Source organism: Onychomys torridus, chromosome 10 (genome assembly GCF_903995425.1).
Source record: "Onychomys torridus chromosome 10, mOncTor1.1, whole genome shotgun sequence".
Lineage (NCBI taxonomy): Eukaryota > Metazoa > Chordata > Mammalia > Rodentia > Cricetidae > Onychomys > Onychomys torridus.
In genome coordinates, this window is record NC_050452.1 from 71,413,617 (window position 1) to 71,440,242 (window position 26,626).

Here is a 26,626-nt window from a genome sequence, read left to right on the forward strand (position 1 = left end):
AGACAGGGAGAGACACAGAGAGATAAGTTAATAATTTTGTTTGTTTGTTTGTTTTTTCCAGACAGGGTTTCTCTGTGTAGCTTTGCGCCTTTCCTGGAACTCGCTTTGTAGACCAGGCTGGCCTCGAACTCACAGAGATCCTCCTGCCTCTGCCTCCCGAGTGCTGGGATTACAGCCTGCGCCACCACCGCCCGGCTAAATTAATAATTTTGTTTGAGGTTAAAATCCAAGGTCAGAGTAACAAATTCGAGAAGCCTCAAGCCAGCGCCTCAAAATTGGCACCTCAGACTTGATCATTCTGACACAAGCCAAAGAAAGGGAGGGGGAGGGAGGAAGGGATGAGGAGAAACCCGCATCTGTTAGCATGCCTAGATTCTCAAAAGGCTTTGCTTTCTGTTTTCCTAATCCTCCACAGTCCCAGCTTCCCTTAAAGTTACTACCTCACAGAAGCACAGGCTGGAGCTGAAAGGGTGTTCAGTGGGTGGAACCCAGCGGCAACCTTGATGTAAACACTCCCTATGAGTCAGCTGTAAATTCAATTCAAATCCCCAGTCCCCTTGTCTTCCCGGCTCATCATGGTCACCAGCAAAATGACTGCTGCTTTTACAAACCCTAACAGGAGGCAGGTAAATGTCTAAAAGTGGTTTTTTCTTTTTACTATAGTGCTTATGAAAATGCAATTATTGCAGCAGGGAATTTCAGTCTTTACTGAATTGGAATTTGCATGCCTCACTTATCTTTAAAGCACAGTAGCAGTTGGTGAATATGTCTTCAGTTTTATTTTAAGAATATTATCTCATTGTACTGTGGCCATTCACATAAGCAACCAGAAGTTATATAAAGCGTAGGTTTAATTCCACACCTTCAAGAGAGGTGTTTTAATAATTAGCTTTTGTACTTCAATGGTTTCTTTGCTGTTATTTATTCAATGAACAGAGGACTACTTTGTTTAGGCTCTTAATTTCTCACACAGAGAGAAAGATTAGTCAAGGAAAATGGTTGCCATAATGTTTATTCACAAATTCTAGCAATGTTGACAGATGTTTCTTTCCTTATTTGATCCTTCTGCTTCAGAATGCAGGCCACTAAAAAAGTGAAGTTAATTTTCCTGCAAGGTTATGAGGCATGGTGGTACCTGCCTGGGAAGCAGAGGCAGGAGGACTAGTTCATCAAGGTTATCCTCAGTTACATAGCACGTTTGGGGCCAACCTGGGTTGTATATGGCTCTATCTAAAAATGCTATACAGCAACAGTGGTTTTGTTTCGATGGAAATGAAGACAGGGCTAATTTACCTTGAATACATTTTGTCTTTGGCATTAATGACACAGACCATTTCATGTGAAGCAGAAGCTTATCTCTCAACAAATCTGTCACTGGGGACTTAACTTTTTATTTTTTCAAGCTTCCTTACTTTGTGGATAGTGTGTGTATGAGTGGTAAATGCAGGTGAATGGGCGCCACTGTGCACACATGGGGGTCAGAGGTCAGCTGTGTTCTCAGCTTCCACCTTGTTTGTGCCACTGTGCATTCCAGGCTAGCTGGTAGGTGAGCCTTCTGGGTGACTCTCCATCTCTGCTTTCCATTTCAGAGCAGAAGTTCAGGGACTACAGATGCATGCCACGGCTTTTTATGTGGGTCCCAGGGATGCAGGCTGTCAGGCTTGTATGGCTAGTGCTTGTATTCACTGAGCCATCTCCCTGGCTGGGCTCTCAGCTGTAATTGGCTGATGATGAAACAGAACTGTACAAGATTAAAATCCAAATGAGTGGTAGAGTCAGGATTTTTTCTTTTTCTAATTCAGAGTCTTTTTAATATTTGCACTGGTACTTTGAGGCTTTGGAAAATAGCAACTGCAAATACTACCACTTGGTGAGTGTTACATGCCATGCATATTCATTCCACTTAATGATCAGTTCAGTGCTTAAGTAGATATTAGTAACTGTTTTATGGAATAGAAGAGGAGGTTAAACATACTTTTGCCAAGTATGCTTAAAAATGTAGATTACAACTTGGAGTCATTTGCTGTATGAAACATGGAAGTTACTAGTTCTCCAAAAAATTCGATAGTTTAAGTTAAATTACTAATTATAGCTGTATCAAATTTTATCTTGATTTAAAACAGATACTTAAGGAAGTCAAGAAACAAACAGACTTCTCCTTTTATCAGGTGATGTAGAAACTGGCACGGTATTGGTGTCCTATTTGGCGGTATGCTTTCAAAAGCTGTTATTTTGTTGGATGGAGTTTAAAGATAGAGATAAAGTGGGGCTGGGGCTATAGCTCAGCAAGCAATGTTCTTAACCCTCAAATGTAAAGACTGATGTTCAGATCCTTAGAACTGAATGGCTAGGCAGCTTGCCCATAATCCCAGCTCGGAAGGCCCAGACAGGATCCTGGAAGCAAGCTGGCTAGCTAAGATCAGCTGAATCGAAGAGCTCTATGTTCAACCAAGAGACTTTGCCTCAATTATTAAGGAAGAGGGTGGTTGAAGAAGTTTCCCAATAATCAGCCTCAGGCCTCCACATGCATCCACACACATGCATCCACACACATGCATCCACACACATGCATCCACACACATGCACATACCCATGTGAACAGGCATATACACAGGCACACAAACCACATAGACACATGCAGAAAGAGAGGAAGAGGAGAGGTCAAGAGGTGGCCACAAGAGTGTGTGCCTTGCAGTGTGTTTTCCTAAGGTGCTGCTCATGTCTTACAATCAGTGGATGTGTGGTGAAGGTAGCATGGTAAAGCTGCAGCCATTTTTAGAACCCCAGTAAGTGGAGAGGCCCCAGCTTTGTGCCATGAGTATCTTAGATTCCTGTTGTGGTAAGTAAAGAGCCTAATGAGGCGTGCTGTAACTCTTTCAGTATGAGCCTTCATTTTTCCAAAGCACAAAGTTTTGACCACCATCTGGGACTCTTGGTGGCTTGTCTTCCTCTTTCTCCTGGAACGGTGCCACCTATATAACTTCCGACAGATGGCAACCTGCTTTGTCTGTGAGCTCCTGGCCACAGGTGCTGTTACTTCACTTGGAACGTGTGAGTGTGACTGAGAATCTGAAACTGTTGAGGTATAAGCAGTCACATGTGGCTAGTGGCTCTCATGGCCCCTGAATTAGACAGTGTAATCCTAGAATAGAAATGAGTGCCCTGCTTTCCTAAGGAAATTCAAATGCTAGGTGCTCAGGGTGAGGATGGTGGTGTTCACTGCGGATTTGACCTGGCCGATGAGTTCTGCCTCCCTTCCCGGGGTGATCTGACCTCTCTGAAGAATGCCTCCCTTGTTTTCTTTGGTGACTAATGGGTCTCACGTGCCTGGCTTGAACACCTTCAGCAGTCAGCATCATGGTTTTCTGTGACTTAACCCTTGGCAGGTTAGAGAAGTTTCCTTCCTAGATAGTGACCTAAATCCATGCTGAGAGTATGTAGTATGGAACACAGAGAGCTTTGAGCTGCTAACTGAAGACAGTGCTGCTGCCCACTGGCACACTTCCTCTGTCTCCTGCATGTGATTGATCATCTAGACTAGACTCCAGAGTGTAAGCAGCCCAGTGGCAGGAGCAGAGGTAGTGTTGGAGTAGAATTCACACCGTGGAAAATCACTTACGAAAGCGCCTGAGCACTCGGCAGTGTTAGAATTAGCAATTAAAGTGGGGCATTAAAGTGTAAGCTCTTCTACCAAATAAATTGGCACACTTGGGGCAAGAGAAAGAAAGGCATAAGCCAGCGCCGGAGCCAATGGCCCTCTTCAGGACCACTATTTTGAGATCAGTATCTGAAAAGAATGACATTGTACCATGCTGAGCACAGTGAGCTGTTCCTCTAGGGCTGATGTGTTCACTACATTCAGTTTTGCCTTTTCTGGAATTTTGCATACATGGAATTGCACACTATATATCTTGTTACCATTCACTTTAAAACTGATACTTCATTCACATACTTAAAAATGGAAAAGCACTAGTTTAAGCCTTTTGGGTATTCGTAAAAAAGTCCTCTTCCCTTGGGTTTGGGGATTTAGCTCAGTGGTAGAGCGCTTGCCTAGCAAGCACAAGGCCCTGGGCTCGGTCCTCAGCTCTGAAAAAAAAAAAAAAAGTCTTCTTCCCATCTCTGGAAATGCTTCACTCTTAATTCCCCCATCTTCCACTTCAGAAACAACCAGTGTTTATAGTTTCATGGTGTCCACAGCTACAGCTATCCTTTTTTTTTTTGTTTGTTTGTTTCTTGTTTTTTGAGACAAGGTTTCTCTGTGTTTGGCTGTCCTGGATCTTGAGCTGTAGACCAGGCTGACCTCGAACTCACAGAGATAGGCTTGCCTTTGCCGCCGCCCCAATACTGGAATTAAAGGTTTGCACCACCATTGCCTGGCATATCCTTCTTAACTGAGAGGTTTGAGCACTCTTTTAAATATTATCCAAAGAATCTTAGTACACCCCAACTAAAAGAACTTAAAATCTATTTCTATAATAACTAGTGTTCTTTTTAGGTTCTGACTCCAAGTGTCAAAGCGTGACATGACCTGAGATGCCAGTAACTTTTTAAGCCATGTCTAGTTCAAGTTCTCTAATCTATGATAGTAGAATTCATTGAACAAATATGAAAATGTGACTGCAGATCAAGTAAGACCAACCTCCTGTCTTATGGAGCCAGGTGTTTAGTAGGAGAATCAAGAATTCCCAAAAGACAACAAAAAACCAACCAACAAAGCGTTTTCCCCGCAAGGTGACTGAGGGGGCTAGCAGGAGGGCCTTCAAAGAGCACGCTTGGACCCAGAGACCAGGGTAAGAGGAGGGCCAGAGAGCTTTCCAGGCAACTGAAGTCTGAGAAAACTCTCCGGCTGAGGCGCTGAGAAACTAACTGCTCAGGGTAAAGAGGTCAGCGTGGCAGAGAGCAGAGAGCAGAGGTGGGGGCAAGGTGCTTGGCCCTGAAGGGCTGGGTTAGGACAGGGACAAGGTCACATGACACAGTATTCCGCACAAACATTCTTCCTGTGACAGGAGGAGATTTAGAGAAGGGTCGGAGGGCTGTGCATAAACTAGGTCAGTGTCCTTAGAGTCCAGGCGAGAGCAAGTTTGACTAGGGTGGTTGGTGATGGGGGACATAGGGCAGATTCAAGGAAATTAGCAGATAAGAGCAACAGGATCTGCAAGGAAATTGGAGAGGTAGATTAAAAAAAAATGCTTCGTTTTGTTACGCACGATGCATTTAGTTACAATGAAGCTGTTAAATTGACTTTAATAACATGACCTGAAGTTATGCAAAAAATTGCTTCGACTATTTTGAAATTTTTAAAGGTTTCTTAGTTGGGTGGAGGACATGGTTTACTTCCCATTTCTTATTTCCTAGTCTTGTTGAAAAATACTCGTTTCTAGAAGTGCTTATTATAGTGGAACTTTTTCTGGACAGGCCTTACAAATATAATTAAAAAAAAAACCAGGGGTATCAGATTAGTAGACAATTTTAGAGCTTTTTTTTGACTGCACGAAGATAATTACTATAATTATGATCACTTCTACGTGTATAACAAAAATAATTTACATTGCCTTTATTATTTTTCTTGCCTGCTCTTACTGAGACAGGACCCGAATGAACAGGCTGTTTTTGTCCAGAACTAAGTGATTCCCTTCTAAGAACTTGGTTGGCGTTGGGTAACTGCCCGCCTTCTGCCCTCCGTGGGACTCCGAACGAACCCACGGTGTCCAGAGGTTAGGTGTGTGCAGAGGTTTGGTGGAAGACCTGTTTAACCACCGCGAGTGCCATTTGAGTAACGTTTTTGCGAGTTGGACTCGGGGCAGCGGTGGCCAGGCTGCGCGTCCGCTCTGCGCGCCCCTGGCCCGGAAGCCCGCAGCCAGGCGCGGGGTGGTCGCCCGGGGGGGGGGGCTCCGCGGGGGTGTGCCTCCTGTTGCCCAGACTGGCACCGGGCGGTTCTGGCGACCGGGGGAGTCAGCAGTTTGCAGGGCCGAAGGCAGGGTGCTTGGAAAGAGGGGCGGAGGACAGAGAGGGATCTCCCCGCCTCCGCTCCCCGCGGTCCAATCCCTTCGGCTTCTGCTTTTGCTTCGCCAACCCGGCCGGGGCTCTAACCTGCTCGAACCCATTATGCCGTAGAGGCTGGCCGGGGCTCTTTAAGGCCCGCGCCGCGCCTGCGCCCTGGGCTTTCCTGAAGCGGCCCGGCCGGAGCCGGGCGGAGCGGGCGGAGCTGGCGGGCTGGCGGGCGGGCGAGCGGGCGAGCGCGGACGAGGGGCTGCGCGAGGTTCGCCTGAGTCGCGGGCAGTGCGGCGAGCCGCTTTTCTGAGGGTCGCGGGGGCGGCCCCGAGTTCCCGAGCTCCGGAGCGGGAGGCGCGCGCCGGGGAACGCGGGAGGGGACGCGGCCCGCTCAGGCCGGCCCGGGCCGAGGCGCTGGGAGGCGGCGGCGCGGCCGCCGGCTGGATGGGAAGTTCATGTTGACGGCGACGTCCACCCCAGGTTTCCAAGGTGAGCGGCGTCGCGCCAGGCCGGGCGAGGGAGGGGGCGAGCGCGGCGCCGCCCCGAGGGCCGCGCTCTCCGCCCCGGGGCCGCGGCCGAAGTTGCGGCGGCGCGAGCCCGCCGGGGCCTGCGTTCCCTGCGCTCGGCCGGCCCGGGCGGCCTCGGGGGCGCTTCCTCGAGGACAGACCCCTCGGTGCGCCCGCGCTCTCGGCCCGGGAGCGCCTTCCTTGGGAAGTTGGCGTCTGTCTTCGGCCGCCGGCTTTTGCGCGTGGCGGTGGCTGCGGGCAGGTGACGGGAGGCGGGCGCCGAGTCACCTTGGACGAGCGGGGCTAGCCTCAGAGTCCCCGCGCGTTTCCGGCGGTCGGCTAGTGGCGGTGGAGGTGTGGGCGCTGCTTTCCCTGACCTGAGCTCATCTCAGCCGGGCGTCCTTTCGCAGGAGAGAAGAAGTTCAGCAAAAGTTTCGCACCGGTTCCCTGGCTGTCCTCCGCTTTTTGCTGGAGGGAATTTTAAGGAGCCGCAAGCGGTTTCCTTGGAGCTGCGGGGGAGAATAATCGCCTCTCCTCTCCGCGGAGGGGAGTGAGTCCCAGAGCTTCCCGAAGTTAGAGAAGCATGATCTTCGGGTAGTTTTTTAATCTTTGCTTGGTGTTTTGTTTTTCAACTGTGTGAGGTAACATTCCTTAGTGTTTTAGGAGTTTGCTTTCTGTGAAACAGAACATGCTCGCCTTCTCTGAGGAGTTTGTGTCAAGGAAATCGTAGAAAATGTATTCAGGTGTTATCTGCAGAAAGAGATCGCAGTCCTGTTAAGTTTGCAGGTGAAACGCCACAGACCAAGAAGAAATAGACATTACTAAGTTGGGATGTATTCCTCTGAGGAGTGGAATTTTTTTTTTTTTATTTTATTTTATTTATTTAAGTTTATTTGGTTTTATTCCTGGGTGAGAGTCTTGCTGTGTGGCCCAGGCTGCTGACAAACTCCTCCCTCCTCCCCCCCTTCTAGGATATTGCCACTATTTCTAGTAGATATTGTTTTATTTTGTTTTGTTTTTAAATTTCTATTTTCAGGTACTCTGGGGCCTTTCCCCAGGCGCTTGTACCACTTAGTACTCAAGTGAAACTCCAGTTAATCCAGTGCTTCCTGATGATGCTTATCATTTCTTAAAAATTTCTGTGATTTGGGTGGTAGATACAGTACTTTATCAGTGAGTGGTTTTATTTTGCATTTTTTGTAGTGATTGAAGTTAAGGTTATTTTATTAACCATTTTTCTGTTAGAAGTGCCTCTTTTACAGATTATGCTTAAATTTTTTTTTTTTGCAATGTTGGGGACAGAACCTCCGTCCTTACACGAGCAATTGTGTTACTTTCCAAGGTTTCTTTTATTAGTAGTATGAAAATATCTGCAGAATTCCAGTAATAAGCAACTTAGAAGTCTTAAACTTTTTTTTAAATGAACTTATTTAGGTACTCTTGGCTGTCACCATTCTGAGCACTTGATACACATTCGCTCACTTAGTGTTTAAGTTTTAAATTACATGCCATTTTTGAGAGGCTGAACACTATCCAAGTGGGATGCCGTTTACTCCGTTGTCCAGGATATCTAGGCTGTACACAGAAGTTGTCAGTAACCCTTGGGGTCATCAGGTCGGCTGCACTGGCATTCCAGTGCTTGTGTTCAAGTATCTCTTACTTAGACATGGCTCCAAGAGTACTTCACTTTTGAATGTGCCAGAAGTGGAGCTGCAAAATGCCTCTTTGAAGTGAAGACCTGAATGTCCTTCCTTGACTTAATAATTAAAAAACAGTATCATCATGTTGCTAGGATCTGCTAAGAACAATCTTCAACCTGTCAAAGGAAGGATCACGGAGTTGATAGTTTTGCAGTGGCACTCAGCCTGCACAGCACAGCCGCATTGTGCTGAGTTGCGGTGAGAAGGAGCTTCTGGATATCCACTGGATGTCTTGGAATGTACCCCCTGGGTAAAGGGACCTGAAACGCCCATCTGGCTGCCAGTGTTCTGAAAGCTGGGCAGAGGAAATGGGCAGTGGGTGGCTGCTGTTTGCTAAAAACACTTCTGCTTAATCCCTTGGCTTTCAGCCTTCAGCCTCACTCTACTTGAGTCTGGAGTCGCTCCAGGTCAGTGTTTCCAGGAATAAATTATGAGAGGATAGGAATGAGAACCTAGAAAGTCTAACTGTACCCCTTAGACTAAATGTCTTAACCTCTTCACCACTGACCTTGAGTCCTGCAGGTCTTTAGTCTTTTGGGGCTTTTTGTGAGTGGTCCAAATTAGTTGCTTCTTGGCCATGTTCCCGTTTGTAAGCTTGGGCTGTGTTCAGCTTCTTCCTCTTGTCAGTCACTGATTCAGCCATCTCTTGTTTTGTGGATGCCCTGTCTTCTCTGGTCTCTGAGGATGTTAAAGATAGTTTTATTAAGCTTTCTTTTCTTTGATTTGCTTCCTCCACGTTAACTTTCAGCTTGGTAATACAGCTTGATTAGTAGCAGATCTTCTCAAGACTGGCTGGCAGTTACTTGTTTTTCTGTTCTTGGTTAAAGAGAGAGCACCTGATAGCTAATTGGAAGACCCAATTTTATAAGTAGGATTTACTAATGTCCAGTGCTGTGGGATATCTTCTGTATGCTGTGAATATGTGTTATTCTCATTAGTTGATAAATAAAATGTTTGGCCACTGGTGAGGCTGAATAAAGTTAGGTGGTACATTCAGACTGAAGACGGAGATGAAGAAGGGCGGAGTCAGGGCAGACGCCAGCCAGCCACTGCAAAAGCAAGACTTGTAGAAAATGAGGTAATAAGCCACAAACCACATGACAAAGTATAGATAAAAAATATGGGTCAATTTAAATGTAAGAACCAGCTAGTAATAAGCCTGAGCCTTCGGCCAAGCATTTATAATTAATAAAAGCTCCTGAGTGGTAATTTGGGAAGCGACTGCTGGGTATAATCATGTGTATGGGACAGAAGGTTCTGCCTCAGGTTACAGTCCAGGTTTACCCTATAATCTAGTCTCAGGCAATAGTTCTCAGCCTTGGCTGCACATTAGAGTTTCATGGACAGCTTGAAAAAAATTATCCTTGTCATTGCTAGACCGAATACATCAAGTATCTCTAGGAATAGGACCGATGCACTAGTTCTTCGAAAACCTGATGTTATTACTTATGATAAAATTAACAGTATTAAGCCTGGTGTGGTGGCATATGCCTTTAATCCCAGCACTTGTGAAGCAGAAGCAGGCAGATCTCTGAGTTCCATGTCAGCCTCATCTACAGAGTGAGTTCCAGGACAGCCAGGGCTACACAGAAAAACATTGCCCCCTCCCCCCCAAAAAATAAATAGAATAAAAAATAAAATTCACAGTATTATGGTTTGAGGATTTCACCGTGTAACTGATGCAGAATCAAAGCGTGGTGGGAATTCTATGTGCACTTTTATTCAGTGTATTTATCCTCTGCCTAGTGGTATGTGCTATTTTGATCTATTTCAAATATTAGCATCTGGAATTTTTATTTTTATTGTTTTGTTTTTTGAGACAGTTTCTCAGTAACAGCCCTAACTGTCCTGGAACTCTCTTTCTAGACTAGGCTGGCCTTGAACTCCCAGAGATCAGCCAGCCTCAGCCTCCTGAGTGCTGGAATTAAAGGGGTGCACCACCACACCTAGCAGCATCTTGATTTTTTGAATTAAATTATTGTTGGAGTTTGTCTGTCTGTATGTGTGTACATGGGTATGCATGCCATGGTGCGTGTGCAGCAGTCGGAGGACAGCTTTGTAGAGTGGGTTCTCCCTTCTACTTTTGCAGGGGTTCTGGGTCTTGAACGCAGGTTGCCAGACTCGCATGGCGCACATTCACCACTGAGCCATCTTTCAGGCCTGCATCAGTGGGGTTTTATGTTTGCTTTTGTCTTTTCAGACAGGGTTTCTCTGTGTGGCCTTCGCTGTCCTGAAACTAGTCCATCGACCAGCCTGGCCTGTAACTCAGGGATCCGACTGCCTCTGCCTCCCTAGTGCTAGCATTAAAGGTATGTGCCACCACTGCCTGGCTTGACTCTCCTAGTTTTGGGGACAGACTCTTTGACTGAATCTGGAGCTTGCTAGGCTGGCCCTCAAGCCTCAAGGGATCCTCCTGTTTTTCATCTCCAGTGCCTCGATTATAGGCACATACTGCTTTGTGTCCAGCTCTCTATGTGGGAGATGAGGATTTGAACTGAGGTCCTCAGACTTGTGCTGCAAGCTGCTTGATCAACTGAGCCATCTTACCAGCCCCAGCAGAACTAAACACCAGTGTTTTAGTAGTGTTGTATGAAGAAGCCAAGTAGGTTGTGTGCAGTCTGCACATTAACTTGTGTTGTACACATGTGTTCTTACCTGCCTCCACTGCTGTCTCACGTGCTTCCTGCAGTTGATCATTTGTGTTTGCTAGGGTGCTGGGCAGATGACTACTCTTTTGATCAAGCTGTCTCTCACTGTGTTTGTTTTGTTTGAGGCAGACTCGTATTGCCCAGGCTGACCTTGAACTCCTGATCCTCTTCATCTCCCTCGACTGAGATTACAGGCTTTTGTTACCAAGACCAGTTCTTCTCACGTTCCTGTTAGAAGTGTTCATTGTTCCAGAATCCTACAGTGTCAGAATTGGAAATTATTATTATTATTATTAATTTTTTTTTTCCGAGACAGGGTTTCTCTGTGTAGCTTTGCACCTTTCCTGGATCTTGCTCTGTAGCCCAGGCTGGCCTCGAACTCACAGAGATCCACCTGGCTCTGCCTCCTGAGTGCTGGGATTAAAGGTGTGCGCCACCACCGCCCGGTGGAAATTATTATTATTTTTTAACATATTTATTAAGTGAAAATTTACCCATCACCAGTGCTTCAGATCAATTGAATTTTATCTCACTTTTTTTCTTTATTAAGAAATATTTTGTTCATTTTACATAGGAACCACAGATCCCCCTCTCATTCCTCCTCCTGCTTCCCCCAGCCATGCCCCATTTCCTCCTCTGAAAAGGTGAGGCCTCTCTTGGGGAGTCAGCAAAGCCTGGTACAATCAGTTGCGGCAGGTCCAAGCACCTCAGAATTGGAATCTATCTTCGTTCCTTCCTTCCTTCCTTCCTTCCTTCCTTCCTTCCTTCCTTCCTTCCTTTCTTTTCCTTAGTTTTTCAAGACAGGGTTTCTCTGTGTAGTTTTGGTGCCTGTCCTGGAGCTTGCTCTGTAGACCGGGCTGGCCTCGAACTCAGAGATCCGCCTGCCTCTGCCTCCTGAGTGCTGGGATTAAGGCATGCGCCACCACTGCCTGGCAGAAATTATTTAAAGATAATTCAGCCTAATGAACTATTTGATAATTTCTCTAAAGCACTTGTTCATCCTAAATGTGGAAAAGTCAAGGCCAGCCTGGTCTGCAGAGTGAGTTCCAGAACAGACTCCAAAGCTACACAGAGAAACTTTGTCTCGAAAAACCAAGTGGGGGAAAACGGGTGCATCACTATGCCATGCCAAATGATAGAATTTTTTTTTTAGTTAGAGTTTTCACTCTATAGTTCCTGATAAAGTAGAAATAATATATTTAGGTTAAGCTTATATAATTTAAATATACACCTTTTGTGTGTATGTAGTACATGTTTGCATCTGTGTGTATGTAGCTTTGGGGGCCCTCCTGATCACTTTTCACCTTATTCACTGAGGCATGGTCTCCGCTAAGCATAAAGATTACTGATAATGGCTAGTCTAGCTTGGGGGAATTCCCTGTTTTCTTAAAGAGTACTGAAATTTCAGGCAGGCCTCTGTGCCCACCTGGCATTTATTTGGGTACTGGGGATCTAAACGGTAGTCCTCACACCTGTGGTATGCATTTTACCACTGAGCTTCTCCCCAGCCCACGATACACCTTTACATTATGTCTTGTCATTTCCTAGATCCAAAGATCCTTATGACATTTGGTGCTAAGTAGATTTTTTTTTTTGGCATTATTTAGCCACAGAACCTGTGAGCCCTCTGCCGCTCTTCATAGTATTTTTAACAAGCTTTAACAATAAAAAAGTGCTCACCACTGCACAAAATCCTTACTTTTTTGCTACATCACAATTGTTTTTCTTTTATGTTTATATGTAACGTTCAGGATGTCAGTCAGAAATGACCTTGGCAGTTACTGTTTATCATGGTGGTATAATAGTCTTTTCTCCTTAGAAAAGTCAGCCAGTTTTGTGTTTTGCAGGTCGGACGTTTTGACCTTGGTCTCTTCAGTTTCTCATCTCATTTCTCATCACTGCAGCTCGACTGCTCTGCTTGCTTTTGTATTTCCAGCCGTCTGTGGTAACTGTGCTTGATCTCTCCTGCCTGAGCAGTCCACAGTTTTGGCGCTTGGCACGTGGTAGCCAAGCATTCTATCATTGCAGTTCATTTGCCTTTTTGAGAGACCCAAGACAGCGCGGGCTCAGTCTTTGTTCATTGTCCTCTGTACTCACCCCACACTCAGCCGCGGTCTGAAAAATGCCCCTAACAGCTGGTTAGCTGGCCTGGTCTGGGCTTCCTTTGTCGGGTTTGCTCTTCATTGTCTTGCAAGCTCATTGTTAGGGTTCCCAAAGGACCTGCTGTTCTCTGTGTTCTAGATCAGTGATGAGCATTAGGATGGAACTGACTTTTTTGTGGATAATTGCTTTCTGGCTTTTATTCGTGGGGGAAGTTCCCTCCCCGCCAAAGTTTCTTTGTGTAGCCTTGGCTGTCCTGGAACTCACTAAGTAGACCAGGCTGGCCTTGAACTCAAAGAGATCCCACTCTGCCTCCCAAGTGCTGGGATTAAAGGCGTGCCTCACCACTGCGGGGCTCATGGGGGAAGTTTTATAAAGCACTGGTTAGAAACGAGGATGCAGCTTTTGACTCAGATTGGCGCCGAGATGATGAATTGTTACCTGTGGCTTGGTGTAGATAGTTTGCCATGTCAAAGATAAACTCGAGGTTTTTTATTTTTAAAGATTTATTTATTTATTATGTATATAGCATGTATGACCAGAAGAGGGCACCACACCTTATTAAGATGGTTGTGAGCCACCATGTGGTTGCTGGGAATTGAACTCAGGACCTCTGGAAGAGCAGTCAGTGCTCTTAACCTCTGAGCCATCTATCTCTCCAGCCCCAACTCAAGGGTTTTTACAAATGAATTTGTTGGAACAGTGTTAGTGGATACTGGATAAAATTGTAGCTTTAATAAACAATTCTATAACATGATATCTTGTGAAAGATAAATGTATCTTCAAGTATAGCATAGTAGTTTAGATGACTTAACCTATAATTTGATGGTGAGAAGACAGAACTTGAAGTTTATTAAGTATAGGATTGCAGATGTGAGCCATCACACCTAGCTCCATCTCCCTCCCCTTAAAAAAAAAAAAAAAAAGAAATAGGGAGCCAGGACAGACTGAAGCACAGATGTCATTAAGGTCAACAGTGAACCAACAAGTTTTATTGAGGTTATTTACAGGAATGTGGGTGAGAGGTTACTTAGAGGAGCAGAATGACTCAAAGATAGTAGCAATATCAAAGCCCACCCCAGCACGGGTGACAGCACACAAAAGCTGGGACCTGGAGCACAGTGCACAGCCTGCAGGGAGCTCAACAGGTTGCAGAGTGTCCTTTGCAAGGGACTCTTCAGGCAGCTGTTCTGCTCTTCCATAGCCTTCCTTTCCAGCTGTGCTTGTCTGAGAATGACTCTCATCAGTCTTCATCATTTACTTTTGGGAGGAAAGAGCCTAGTGAATCTGGTCAGTCAGTTTCAGGGACTTCCTGAAGCTAATATGAGTTGTTATGTCTTAAGGAGCTTCCCTGTGGGATGGAAAGTTTCAATCTCAGAGGAAACTGCTAGACAACACTGTGTTGTCCAGGCTGTCCCACAACTCCTGGGCTTAAGCCGACCTCCTTACCTTAGAATCTAAAGTAGCTGAAGCTGCATGCACAGAACAAAATTAAATTTATTATTATTATTATTGTTACTATTGTACTTTATATGTATGGGTGTTTTGCCTGAATATATATATATATATATAGTGTGTGTGTGTGTGTGTGTGTGTGTGTGTGTGTGTGTGTCTGTGTGTGTCTGTGCACCGTCTGTGTGCCTGGTGCTTTCAAGAGGCCAGAAAACAGCATCCCTGATAATGGCTTGTGAACTGCTGTGTGAGTGCTGGGAATTGATTCTAGGTGTTCTGCAGGAGTATCCTGTGCTCTTAACTGCTGAGCCATCTCTCTAGCCCCTTGTCTAAATTTTTGTTGTTGTTTTAGACAGCTTTGACTGTCCTGGAACTAGTTCTGTAAACCAGGCTGGCCTTGAACTCACAGAGATCTGCTAGCCTCTGCCTCCCAGTTGCTGGGACTAAAGGCGTGCGCCACCATTGCCTGGCAGCTACATTTTTTGAGACAAAATTTATGTATTGTGAAATCAGACTTTCCATGTCCAGCAGGTGTCATGCATGCCAGTGATACTTCTTCCCCCAGCTCTTTCAGTTAACCCTACCGTTATATCTTTGTACAACTAGGTTTTTTTGTTGGCTGTTGTTCTTGAACTTCATATAAATAGACAATACAGTGTGTGTGTGTGTGTGTGTGTGTGTGTGTGAGAGAGAGAGAGAGAGAGAGAGAGAGAGAGAGAGAGGTCCCCTTTAGGGTGTGTGTTGTGTCATATAATATACTACAATTTGTCAATTTGTCTATTCGCTCATTTGGCTATTATGAGTCAAGTTGCAGTCACAATTACAGATTGCTTTGTAGACATACATTTTTATATCTGATAAATAAATAAATAAATAAATAAATAAATAAATAAATAGAAATGGACTTTACTGAGTCACAGGACAGATTTAGAGTATATTTTGCTCTTAATTTTTATTTGATTTTATTTTTTGAGATTTCCTCCTCCTTTAATGTAGCCAGGCTGACCTCAAATAGAGATCTTCCTGCCTCAGCTTCTTGAGTGCTAGAATTACAGGCACCCACACTCATATTTGCCTGGATAGATTCAGTGCTTAACTTCAGAAGACAATGCTAAACAATTTGCCCAAGTGGTAACAGCATTTTCACATTCTAACTTGAAGTCTGTCATTGACAAGTCAGAAATGAATTTTAGATTATTTAGTCACAGTGGGGTCTAGGAGTTAAAATAGGGGAAACATACAGCAAAATGACGCTTTTGAAGGTTCCATATAATTGGTAGGGAAAAACTATAATGGCACGGAATTATTACATCTTCATAGATTGTAGGATCTAAGTATACCAGGCACTAAACAATGAACACAGTAGAGTGAAAACTTTTGGAGGGTAACATTTTGCTTGTAAATAGTGATTTGGGTAAAAGGAAATAGATAATTTCGGACAGGGGTATAGTGATGAGAATCCAAACACATGGGAATTTTGCTGAATCATTGACTCTAGGCCCAGAAACCTATGTCTTGTAATCTATTATTATTTATTTAGATTATTTAGAATTTAGAATTGAGGGAGGGAGGAAAAAAAAAAAGAATTTAGAATTGACTGTTCCTGTTAGCTTTGGTAGAAATGCCATTTATGGGGCTGAAGAGATGGCTCATTTGTTAAGAGCACTTGCTGCTCCTCCAGAGGACCCAGGTTCAGTTCCTAGTATCCATATTGGGTGGCTTACAGCGACCTGTAGTTCCAGCTTTGGGGGCCTGACACTCATCTGATACTTATGTGTATATACACACAAATAGAAATAGAATAGGTATTTTCAAAAATTCCATTTATTTTCTAAAACATGTAATTATGAAAGGTAGCCATTGGAATTTTTTTTTGTCTTTTTCATTAGAAACTATTGTTTAATTTACAGAGTGGGAAGGTTTCTTTTTGTACACAATGTCAGTTTTGTGTCTTATTTTTTTGGTGCTGGAGATCAGCCCAGGGCCTCATGAATCTGAAGCATGTGCTTTACTACCATGGTGTGCCTTTAACCTCAAATGTTAACTGCAAAGTCAGGAAAATGTGAATTGTTTCTTTACATGTTGCAGGATTTATGTTTAATATGAAAGATTATTAGAAAAGCCTTCATTATTCACTATTTAGTACTAGTATTATTATACCAATCTAGGAGAAAAAATTAAGTATAGTTCATTATGGGCTCTCTTCAGAGAAATTTGGAATTTTCATGTGGATATGTTGATAATCTCATTTTTTAGTATAATGTCCATCTCAGTATTTTAATTAAATTTTCTAAATAGGTATCAGTTGAATGGAATTCTCAGGGCTGTGACATGTTTTTGCTTTTGTGTCTTATAATTTTAGCTTACCTTCTGTCTTCAGGTTTCTATTGCTGTGAAGAGACACCATGACCATGGCAACTCTTATAAAAGAAAACATTTAATTGGGGCTGGCTTATAGTTGCAGAGGTTTATCCATTATCGTCATGGTAGGATGTGGCAGCATGCAGGCAGACATGGTGCTGGAGAAGTAGCTGAGAGTTCTACATCTTGATCTGCAGGCAGCAGGAAGTGAGCTGTGTTCCACACTGGCTGTAGCTTGGGCATGTTTGAGACCTCAAAGCCTGTCTCACAGTGACATACTTCCTCCAAGACCACACCTACTCCACCAAGGCCACACCTCCTAATAGTGGCACACCCTATGGGCAAGCATTCAAACACATGAGTCTGTGGGGAGCCATTCCTATTCAAACTTCCACACTTAGTTAAATACACCTTTAGTGAAATTGATATTATTCCAGTGGATGTTAAGAATTTAGAAGCTTGGTGTTTGAGTTGTTGTTAGATAGCTGTACAGATGACTCTGTTTGTCCTATAGAGAAAAAATGCACTCTAAACCACAGACAGCTGTGGAGCATGACACTGACTTTGAATCATTCAGCTTAGAATATGCTTTTACTCTGGGACCAGGTTGGGAAAAATATCTACCTCTGTTCTATATCTCTCCCCCGCCCCATGGGATCTTACGTGACCTTCAATTCTCTATATAGCCTGAGGATGATCATTTCCACAGCCTCCAGAAACCCCTGTACATAACAGTTGTAAAATAGTGGCTTTTCCAGTTTCAGGAAATGATACCAACAGTTGTTCAAGTCATGGTAGATTGCACCTTTGAATTGCCTCCCTCATTCTAGATCTGTTTCACCAGAAGGTCATTTGCTCCTGTTTCCGCACTATTCTCTTACTAACATTTGTGCTTATCTCTCTTATCCACTCACTAGCCTATAGCATAATTTGTCACTTAGAGTTAATAGTCATCCGCCTAATCTCTTTACTGCCTGATCTTGCCTCCCTATAAATAAGCTGTTTATGTAGATTATTCTTTTTATAAAGCAGATTAAGATCATGGTATGCACACGTTTAAACCTTTAATGGTTTCCAATTACACTCTAGATAGATCTAAAATTCCTTCCTAATATCATCTTCATGATTTGATCTCTGACAACATTTTCAGTTCCCTCCTACATTTCCCTTCAAGTTAGTATGCTTTAGCCAGACTGATCTCTTCTTGTAACTTGGCCTCTTTACGATTTATTTATTTATTATTATGTGTACAGTGTTCTGCCTGCATGTGTCCCTGCAGGCCAGAAGAGGGCACCAGATCTCATTACAGATGGTTGTGAGCCACCATGTGGGAATTGAACTCAGGACCTCTGGAAGAGCAGTCGGTGCTCTTAACCACTGAGCCATCTCTCCAGCCCACCTGGCCTCTTTAATGCAGAGGCCAGTAGCCTGAAATAGTCTGTAAACTATTGAGTGTTTGATCTGTGGTTATTTTGAATTGAGATGTTGTATAACATACATGTTGACTTTCAGATTTAGTATTAAGGAATGTTATGTATCATACTCATTTATCTATTAAAATAACATTTGGATATATTAGGTTAAATGCAATGTGTTTTTACTTTATAGAAATTGTAGCTAATAGAAAAGTTTAAATATTTATAATAATTATACAATTTTTAAGAGTTATAGTTTTTACGTTTGTGCCTCACCTTATATTTCAGTGCTCGTCCTTCCTTTCTCCTTCTTTCCTCCTTTCCTCCCCCTTATTTATTTATTTATTTTTTGAGATAGTGTCTCTCTGTGTAATTCTGGGACTTGGGGACCTCCTGGCCTCTGTTTCCCGTTTGCTGGGATTAAGGGTGTGCACAACCATTGCTGACTCTAGGACTGCTGCTCAGTCCATTAGATTTTTACTTTCCTCAAAGCCTTTGCACATGCTGATTCTGTTTTTTAGCTTGGCACTTTGCACAGTTGCCTTCTTCCTGCTCATCTTGTAGATCTTAAGCTTTGCCCTTTTTTTTTTGAAAGGTGGTCCTAACCACCCCTCAGGTCTTCAGACTTGTGGCTTTCATACTGTATTTCCCCTTGTGTGTATTTGTTCACTTTTAGACTGCTTTCTTAACTAGCTCTGTGAAAGGAACTTTTTTTTTTCTGTGCAGAACTTCACTTTTTATTAGTGTGTATGCACATAGGCACGTGTGTGTCACGGCAGGTGTGTAAAGGTTAGAGGACAACAGAAGGCAGTCAGTTCTCTCCTACCATGTGAGTCCCAGGGATTGAACTCAGGTTGGCAGCAAGTGTCTTTACTCACTGAGCCTTCTTGCTATCCCTACATTTTTAAGTGATACTTCACAGTAGAGCCTGCAGAAATTCTCTTCAGGTACTTTAGAAGACTCAAATATACATAAAAAGAATACAGATTGTAAAGGACTATGCTTTTTCAAATAATGGAGAGGAGGTGAGAAAATTGGTCACATGCCCTGTGGATGTTCTGATTCAGGTCTGGGGAGCCCAGCTGTGAACTCAGCCTGCTTCAGTGTGCCCTGCAATGTGCTTGAGGGCTACCTGTTCTGGAGGAAGAAAATTAAAATCATTAATTACTTTTGTTTCCCCTCACCAGGAGGCACTTTCTATAGCTTTTATTTCATTGTAGGGATGGCCGGGGTACTTATTTTACACAGTGCCAGACCTTCAACAGAGCAGGCACTGATAAAGGAATATTTAATTTAAGCAAGATTGGTACCTGAATACTGGATTATTTTCCCTCAGAACACCAAGAACCAACAGGAGAAGAGGGTCAAACTGAAGCAAGTGAGATATTCCTGAAGTCGGCTTCTGAAACTTCAAAGTCAGCCCACCTCAACAAAGCCCACCTCATTGATACACCTCTTCTAACCAGGACACTTGTGAAACCATCCTAGTAGAACCAAGCATTTAAATACATGAGAGCTCCTCCCTCCTTTTCCCTCTCTCCCTCCACCTCCTCCTTTCCAGCTTTGGATTGGATGCAAGCTCTCAGCTGCTGCTCCATGCCATGCCTACCTATCTGTTGACGGTGCTCCCCACCATGATGGTCATGAACTCACCCTCTGACATTGTAAGCAAACACCCAGTTAAATACTTTCTTTTATAAGTTGCCTTGGTCATGATGTCTCTTCACAGCAATAGAGCAGTAACTAAGACAACTGGGTAACAAAAATATGTTATTTATAAAAAAAATGGGATTTTATTCAGCCATAAAGAAAAATGCAATCATATTGTCTCCAGGAAAATGGTTGTGTAACACGGATTGCTAAATGGTCTTATTAATAAAAAACCTGGAGCCAGATATTGGGGTGAAAACTGAAAGATCAGAGGGATAGAACAAGCCAGCCATAAGTTCTTACTGCTAGGTAATCTTAGCCCAAGAGAGAGCTACTTCGTGTGTACTGACTATATACTTTTCTGTGCCCTGCCATCTTACTTCTTCTCTCCACCTATCTACATCACTTCCTCTTTCCACCCAGCTCTGTCACTTCCTGTCTGTCTGTATAGACCTCTAGACCTCTATGGTTAACTAGTGCTGGGATTAAAGGTGTGTGCCACCATGCCTGTCTTGTTCTCAGTGTAGCCTTGAACTCAGAGAGCTGGATGGATCTCTGCCTCCTGAATGCTATGATTAAAGGCGTGTGCTTCTACTGCCTGACCTCTATGTTTACTTTAGTGGCTGGCTTTTTCCTTTGATCCCCAGGCAAGCTTTATTTATTAGAGCACAAATAAAATATCACCACATGGTTAGAACTTGGATGTCATCATGTCATCATGTTAAGTGACAGAGGCCAGTCTCAAACAGATCTAGGTATGCACACCTTTCATCTGATGCAGCACTCGGGAGGCAGAGCTAGGCAGATCTATGTGCTTTGAGATAGTTCCAGGATAGCCAGAGCTACATAGAATGACTGTTTTAAAACAACAACAGGCCAGGCAGTGATAGCACATGCCTTTAGTCCCAGCACTGGGGAGGCAGAACCAGGAATTTGAGTTTGAGGCCAGCCTGGTCTACAGAGTGAGATCCAGGACAGGCACAAAGCTACACAGAGAAACCCTGTCTCAGAAAACAACAACAACAACAACAACAACAACAACAAAACAAAAAAAAACCCCAAACAACAAAAACAAAAAATCCCCACCCCAGAATCCCAACTACATTATCTCATTTGGAATCTGAGGAGGAAGACAAACTAAAATAGACGGGGCAGATGGGTAGAAAGGATAAACTTAAGAACACTTGTGACTCTGGAAACAGAAGCTTTTGTAGGGCAAAGGACATGGTCAATAAGATAAAAAGACAGTCAACAGAATGGGAAAAGACCTTCACCAACCCCACATCTGACAGAGAACTGATCTGCAAAATATATAAAGAACTCAAGAAATTAGACATCAAAATACTGAACCATCCAATTAAAAAATGGGCTAAAGAGCTAAACAGAACTCTCAACAGAAGAATCACAAATGGCTGAAAGACATTTAAAGAAATGCTCAACATCCTTAATCATCAGAGAAATGCAAATCAAAACGACTCTGAGATACCACCTTACACCTGTCAGAATGGCTATGATCAAAAACACTAATGACAGTCAATGCTGGAGAGGATGCGGAGCAAAGGGAACACTCCTCCACTGTTGATGGGAATGCCAACTTGTATAACCACTGTGGGAATTAGTGTGGCGGTTTCTCAGAAAATTGGGAATGGTCTAGGTTTACCTCAAGACCCAGCCATACCACTCTTGGGGATATACCCAAGGAATGTTCAATCATACCACAAAGATACTTGCTCAACTATGTTCATAGCAGCACTATTTGTAATAGCCAGAACCTGGAAACACCCTAGATGCTTGTCAACTGAAGAATGGATTAAGAAAATGTGGTAGACATACACAATGGAGTACTACTCAGCAGAGAAAAACAGTGACATCATGAAATTTGCAGGCAAATGGATGGAACTAGAAAAAAAAATCATCCTGAGTGAGATAACCCAAACACACAAGGATAAACGTGGTATGTAGTCACTCATAAGTGGATACTAGATGTAAAGCAAAGAGCAATTAGACTGCAACCCACAGAACCAGGGAGGCTGTATAACAGGGGGACCCTAGGATGACTGTGGCTTACAATAAGTTTTGGTTTTACTCAATCACTGGGCAAGCCTCAATGAAACATTTCACTATTAGGATAAGAATTTATACTGTATCAAGCTGATAATAGAAAAATATAAAAACAAAAACCAACCAACCAAAGAGTACTTGTGGCTCCTGCAGAGGACCTGGGTTCAGATCTCAGCACCTACATGGTGGCTCACAATTATGTCACTCCTGTTCTGGGGGATTTGACACCCCCTTTTCTGACCTTGGCACAAGGTACACACATGGTGTACATACATGCAGGCAAAACATGAGATTAAAGGTTAAAACACTTAAAAAGGGTCTTAGAAGGGGTGTATAATCACTGTACAAATACATGTATGTTTGCCACAATAAACCCTCTGTCCAATTAGTCTTTTCTAATTAAAAACAATTGTATTACCCAGCTTTATGTCAGAGACTACATGCTAGGAAACAGGGTAGGGAGAAAAGAAAAGCTGAAAATTTAAAAATAAGGTAACAAAAAATTATGACAGGATGATTATAACGTGAAGAGCAATTCTATGATACATGGAATAACAAAGTCTAAAGCAAACCTAAAAATAAAGAAAACCACTGTTGCTTCTGGCCTCGTTATGCATGCCTGTGATGCAACACTTCGAAGGCAGAGGTATGAGGACTGCATGTTTCAGGCCGTAGTGGGCTACACAGTAAGACCCTAAGTAAGAAAATGCCTCAGCTGGATCATATGGAGGCGTTTTCTCAATAGAGTTTCCCTCCTTTTAGATGATTCTAGTTTGTGTGTCAAGTTGACCTAAGAGCAGCCAGCACACTGACTAAAACAAACTGCAAATCGTGATGTGATTGCTCAGTGGTCAGGTGCTTGCCTCTCATATGTAAGGACCAGAGTTCAGACCCCACTACCCTCCCAGAAGCCGAGTGTGGTGGCACTCACCTTTAGCATGGGAGAGGAGAGAGTGGGTGGGAAAGAAGATGGTTCCCTTGAGCTTGCTGACTTGCCAGTATGAAGAGTAGGTGAGCTCTGGGCTCAGTGATAGACTGCCTCAAAAATGAGGTAGAGAGGGAGAGAGAGAGAGAGAGAGAGAGAGAGAGAGAACCTATCACTAATTCTGGCCCCAGCATGCACGCACATGTGTGTGCACACACACCTGTATTTATATAAACAATGTACTATGCACATAGTTCTAGGGTCTAAGACAACAGAGCAGTGTCTTAAGAAAATCTGAGGGCAGTGCTTAGTGTTGTTTGCCTTTTTTGAGGGGTTTGTTTCACTCATGTTTATTTTTAATTTTCATGTTAATTTTTTTAGTTTTTGAAATTAAACCATAAGTATTTTGTTTTTACCCTTTCAATCCTTCCCATGTATTACCCCTGTTCTCTCTCAAATTTATGGCTTCAATTTCTTTGTTATCTCTCTCTGTCTCTCTGCCTCTCTGCCTCTCTGTTTCTCTCTCTGGTGTGTGTATGTGTGGTATGTATTTCTAAATATATCAATACAACCTGCTCAGTCTGTATAAGGTTATTTGTATCATATGACTTCAGGGCTTACCTGTTTAGTGCCAAGCCTCAACTGATAGAACACAGCTCCTGTGCCTAAGGCTCAAGGATCATTGTGGAAGAGAGCAGAAAGATTGTAAGAGAGCCAGAGGAACAGGGAATTTGCTGTCAAATTCCATTTCCTAGACATGTCAGTCTCATCAGCATGGCTGCCTAAAGATCTGAACAAGAATGGCACCAGGACACACACTAACATGAAAGAGGGAAGTCTTCTGGGGCCTTAGCCTCAAATGTAGAACTACAGGCAGCTCGTAAATCTTAGGAGGTCCCTGAAACTGACCAGATTCAAATGGTCTGTCTGTCTGTCTCCCTTTCCCCCAAGGGTGCATAAACAGTAAGAACTAGTGAGAAGAACAGACTAGCCTGCTGACTGGAAGACGCTCAGACTTGCCCGAAGGAGAAGTTCTCTGACTTGTCAAGCTCACTGCAAGTAGTGCAGTGAACTCCAGGGTTCCTGGTCTTGGTGATGTAGCTGCATTTGTGGTGCCCTGCCCCTGTCTTCTTACCCACACTCCTGTGAATAATCTTAATAAACTCAGGGTTCAGCAGACTGGACTTTGGTGCTTTCATTACTTTGGTCCTGTGGCCGTTGGTTCCCTCTTGAGGTGAATAGATATTTGTTTTGGGTCTCCAGGAAAAGTCTCACATGGAAATAGTTTACTTCTCCCTGATCATTCACCTAAAGCAGTGTTCTCAGCCTTGCTAACGCTGAGACCCTTTAGTTCCTCATGTTGTGGTGTCCCCCACCATAAAATTATTTTCATTGCTACTTTATAACTGCAATTTTGCTACTGTTATGAATTGTAATGTAAAGGTCTGTGTTTTCATGGTCTTAGGCAACCCCTTTGGAAGGTTGTTTGATTTCCAAAGGGGTCATGACCCATATGTTGAGAACCACTGACCTAAAGTATGATACAGTGGCTTTTAGTGTGTTGATGCATACATGCAACTGTTGTCATCGTGGATTTCAGAAAAGTTCTCATCACCTCATAGAGCTAACACTCTGTAGCCCTCAGCTATTGTCGGCTCTCCCTGACCAGTCTACTCTCTGTCTGTAGATACGTCTGCTCCGGACAGTTCATGCAAGTGGAGCCATAATGTGCAGATGAACCCAGAGCCTTACACATTCCAGACAAGCACTGTTCACTGAGCTGTGTCCACCCAGCCTTTAATATACTTTCTAATTACTTCAGTTATTTATATTTTGAAAGTGTGTGTGTGCATGACACATGTGTGAGTGCTGGTGTGCAAATGCTTGGTGCATGTTTGGAGGTCTGAACATAACTTTCATGAGTTATTTCTCTCCTTCCACTTTATTTGAAACAGGGTCTTTCTTGTTTTGCTGTTCTCTATACTCCAGGGTGGCTAACCTGGAGCTTCCAGGTGTTCTGTTCCCAAATCTTGTTTTAGGAATACTGGGATTAAAGATTCAAGTCACCAGATCTGGCTTTTTGGGGTGGAGCTCAGGTAGTCAGGATTGACTTGCTGAGCCATCTCACCAGTCCTGAGGAGGTCTTTTTTAGATGACATTATTTATGTTTTCTGAGTAATATTTTATTTCTTAAGGAATAATTAATAACTAAAACAGTAGTACAAGTACAGAATGTACAGCATTGTGGGGATTAAATTAGTAGATAATACCAAGTAGCAAATAAAAAGCACTCATTTGTGTTTTTACCATGCTTGAATTCAGAGTGTTATATATAGCCAGGAAGTGTCTTGGAGTGGAGGGGAGAGGCGACAGGAACAAACAACTCAGAGATGGAGTGCCGGTAAACAACAGCATTCCCCGAGTAAAAAGTGAAAAAGGACTCCTGATTAGACAGGTTTTGAAAGTACAACATGCCTTTATCTTCTACTTGTCTCTATTTAATTAAAAAACTCATTAGTCTGGAGAGAGAGCTCAGTGCCTTAGAGTATTGGCTGTTCTTCCAGAGGACCTGGGTTTGGGTCCTAGCACCCACATGCAGCTAACAACATCAGTGACTCCAGTTCCAAGGTCAGATGCCCTCTTCTGGCCCTTGGGAAACAAGGCAGAACACCTGTACATACAAAATAAAAGTAAAATATTTAAAACGTCAGTTATTTATTGAAAAAATTTTCACACAGTATATTCTGAGCACATTTTTTTCTTCCCCGCTCCTCCCAGACCCATCCCACCTCTCCACCCATCTGACCCCTTGCCTTTTCTTTTCTTTCTTTTTTTTTTTTTTTTCACTTTAGAAAACAAACCAGCAAACCAACCAACCAACCAAACCCAAACAAACCAAAGAGGTTGGGGAGGGAAGGAAAATAAAATTTCAGACCCATACACATACTACAAAAACACACACAAACAGTGGACACCAAATACACAAGTATAGGACCAATAAGAAAAGGAATGCCCAAACAAAGCCATTTGAGACAGAAAGTCTACAAAAATACCATTGAGTTTATTTTGTGTTGGCCATCTATGGAAGGGCATGGGGCCTACCTACCCTTAAGTGAGATTACTATACCCAGTGAGACTCCATTGGAGAAAACTAATTTTCCCTCCACAAGCGCATGTCAATTGCAGATAGTTTCTTGGTTGGGATGGGAGTCTATGCCCACTTCCCCCTAACCAGGCCCTGTGTGTTGCCCCAGTCCTGTGAATTCATATGTGCATCAGTCCTGTTGTGTCTGGAGGACACTGTTTCTTTGGCATCATCCACCCCTCTGGCTCTCAAAGTTTTTCCACCTCCTCTTTCACATATCTCTGAGTCCCAAGGAGAAGGTCGATGAGGGCATCCCATTAGGGCTGAGTGCTCCAAGATCTCTCACTCTGCACATTGTTCACTTGTCTCTGTGTTAGTTCCCATCTACTGCAAGGAGAAGCTTCTCTGATGATGACTAAGACACTGATCTGCGGGTATAGTAGAATGTCATTAGGAGTCATTTTATTGCATGGTTAACTTTAGCAGAATGATGGTTTTCCCGTAGGCCCATGGCTTATACACTCTCAGGTTTTTAACCATCCTAGCAGTGTCAGACGTGAGTTTCATCATGGAGTGGGCCTTGCATCCGATCGTAGACTAGTTCACCACTCCCACAACATTTGTGCTACTATTACATCAGCATATTTTGCAGGCAGGTCACCATTGTGGATTGCAAGGTTTGTAGCTGAGTTGATGGTTCCCTTTCTCCTCTGCTAGCAGCAGAGCACCTTC

At 43.5% G+C, this 26,626-nt stretch overlaps 1 protein-coding gene across 3 annotated transcripts in view; it reads left to right on the forward strand.

Moving 5' to 3' along the window:
• The first annotated feature begins 435 nt into the window (after window positions 1-435).
• The window catches only part of Evi5 (ecotropic viral integration site 5), a 161,857-nt gene continuing 135,666 nt past the window's right edge, over window positions 436-26,626 (forward strand). The window contains exon 1 of one of the 3 annotated variants that reach the window (XM_036200503.1): window positions 436-626. In XM_036200503.1, coding sequence (XP_036056396.1) covers window positions 576-626 — 51 coding nt within the window. In that variant the 5' untranslated portion in view covers window positions 436-575. Of the gene's footprint in view, window positions 627-6,213; window positions 6,481-6,546; window positions 7,092-26,626 lie in introns of those variants that run through there. The other 2 variants (XM_036200505.1, XM_036200506.1) reach the window with 2 other exon arrangements.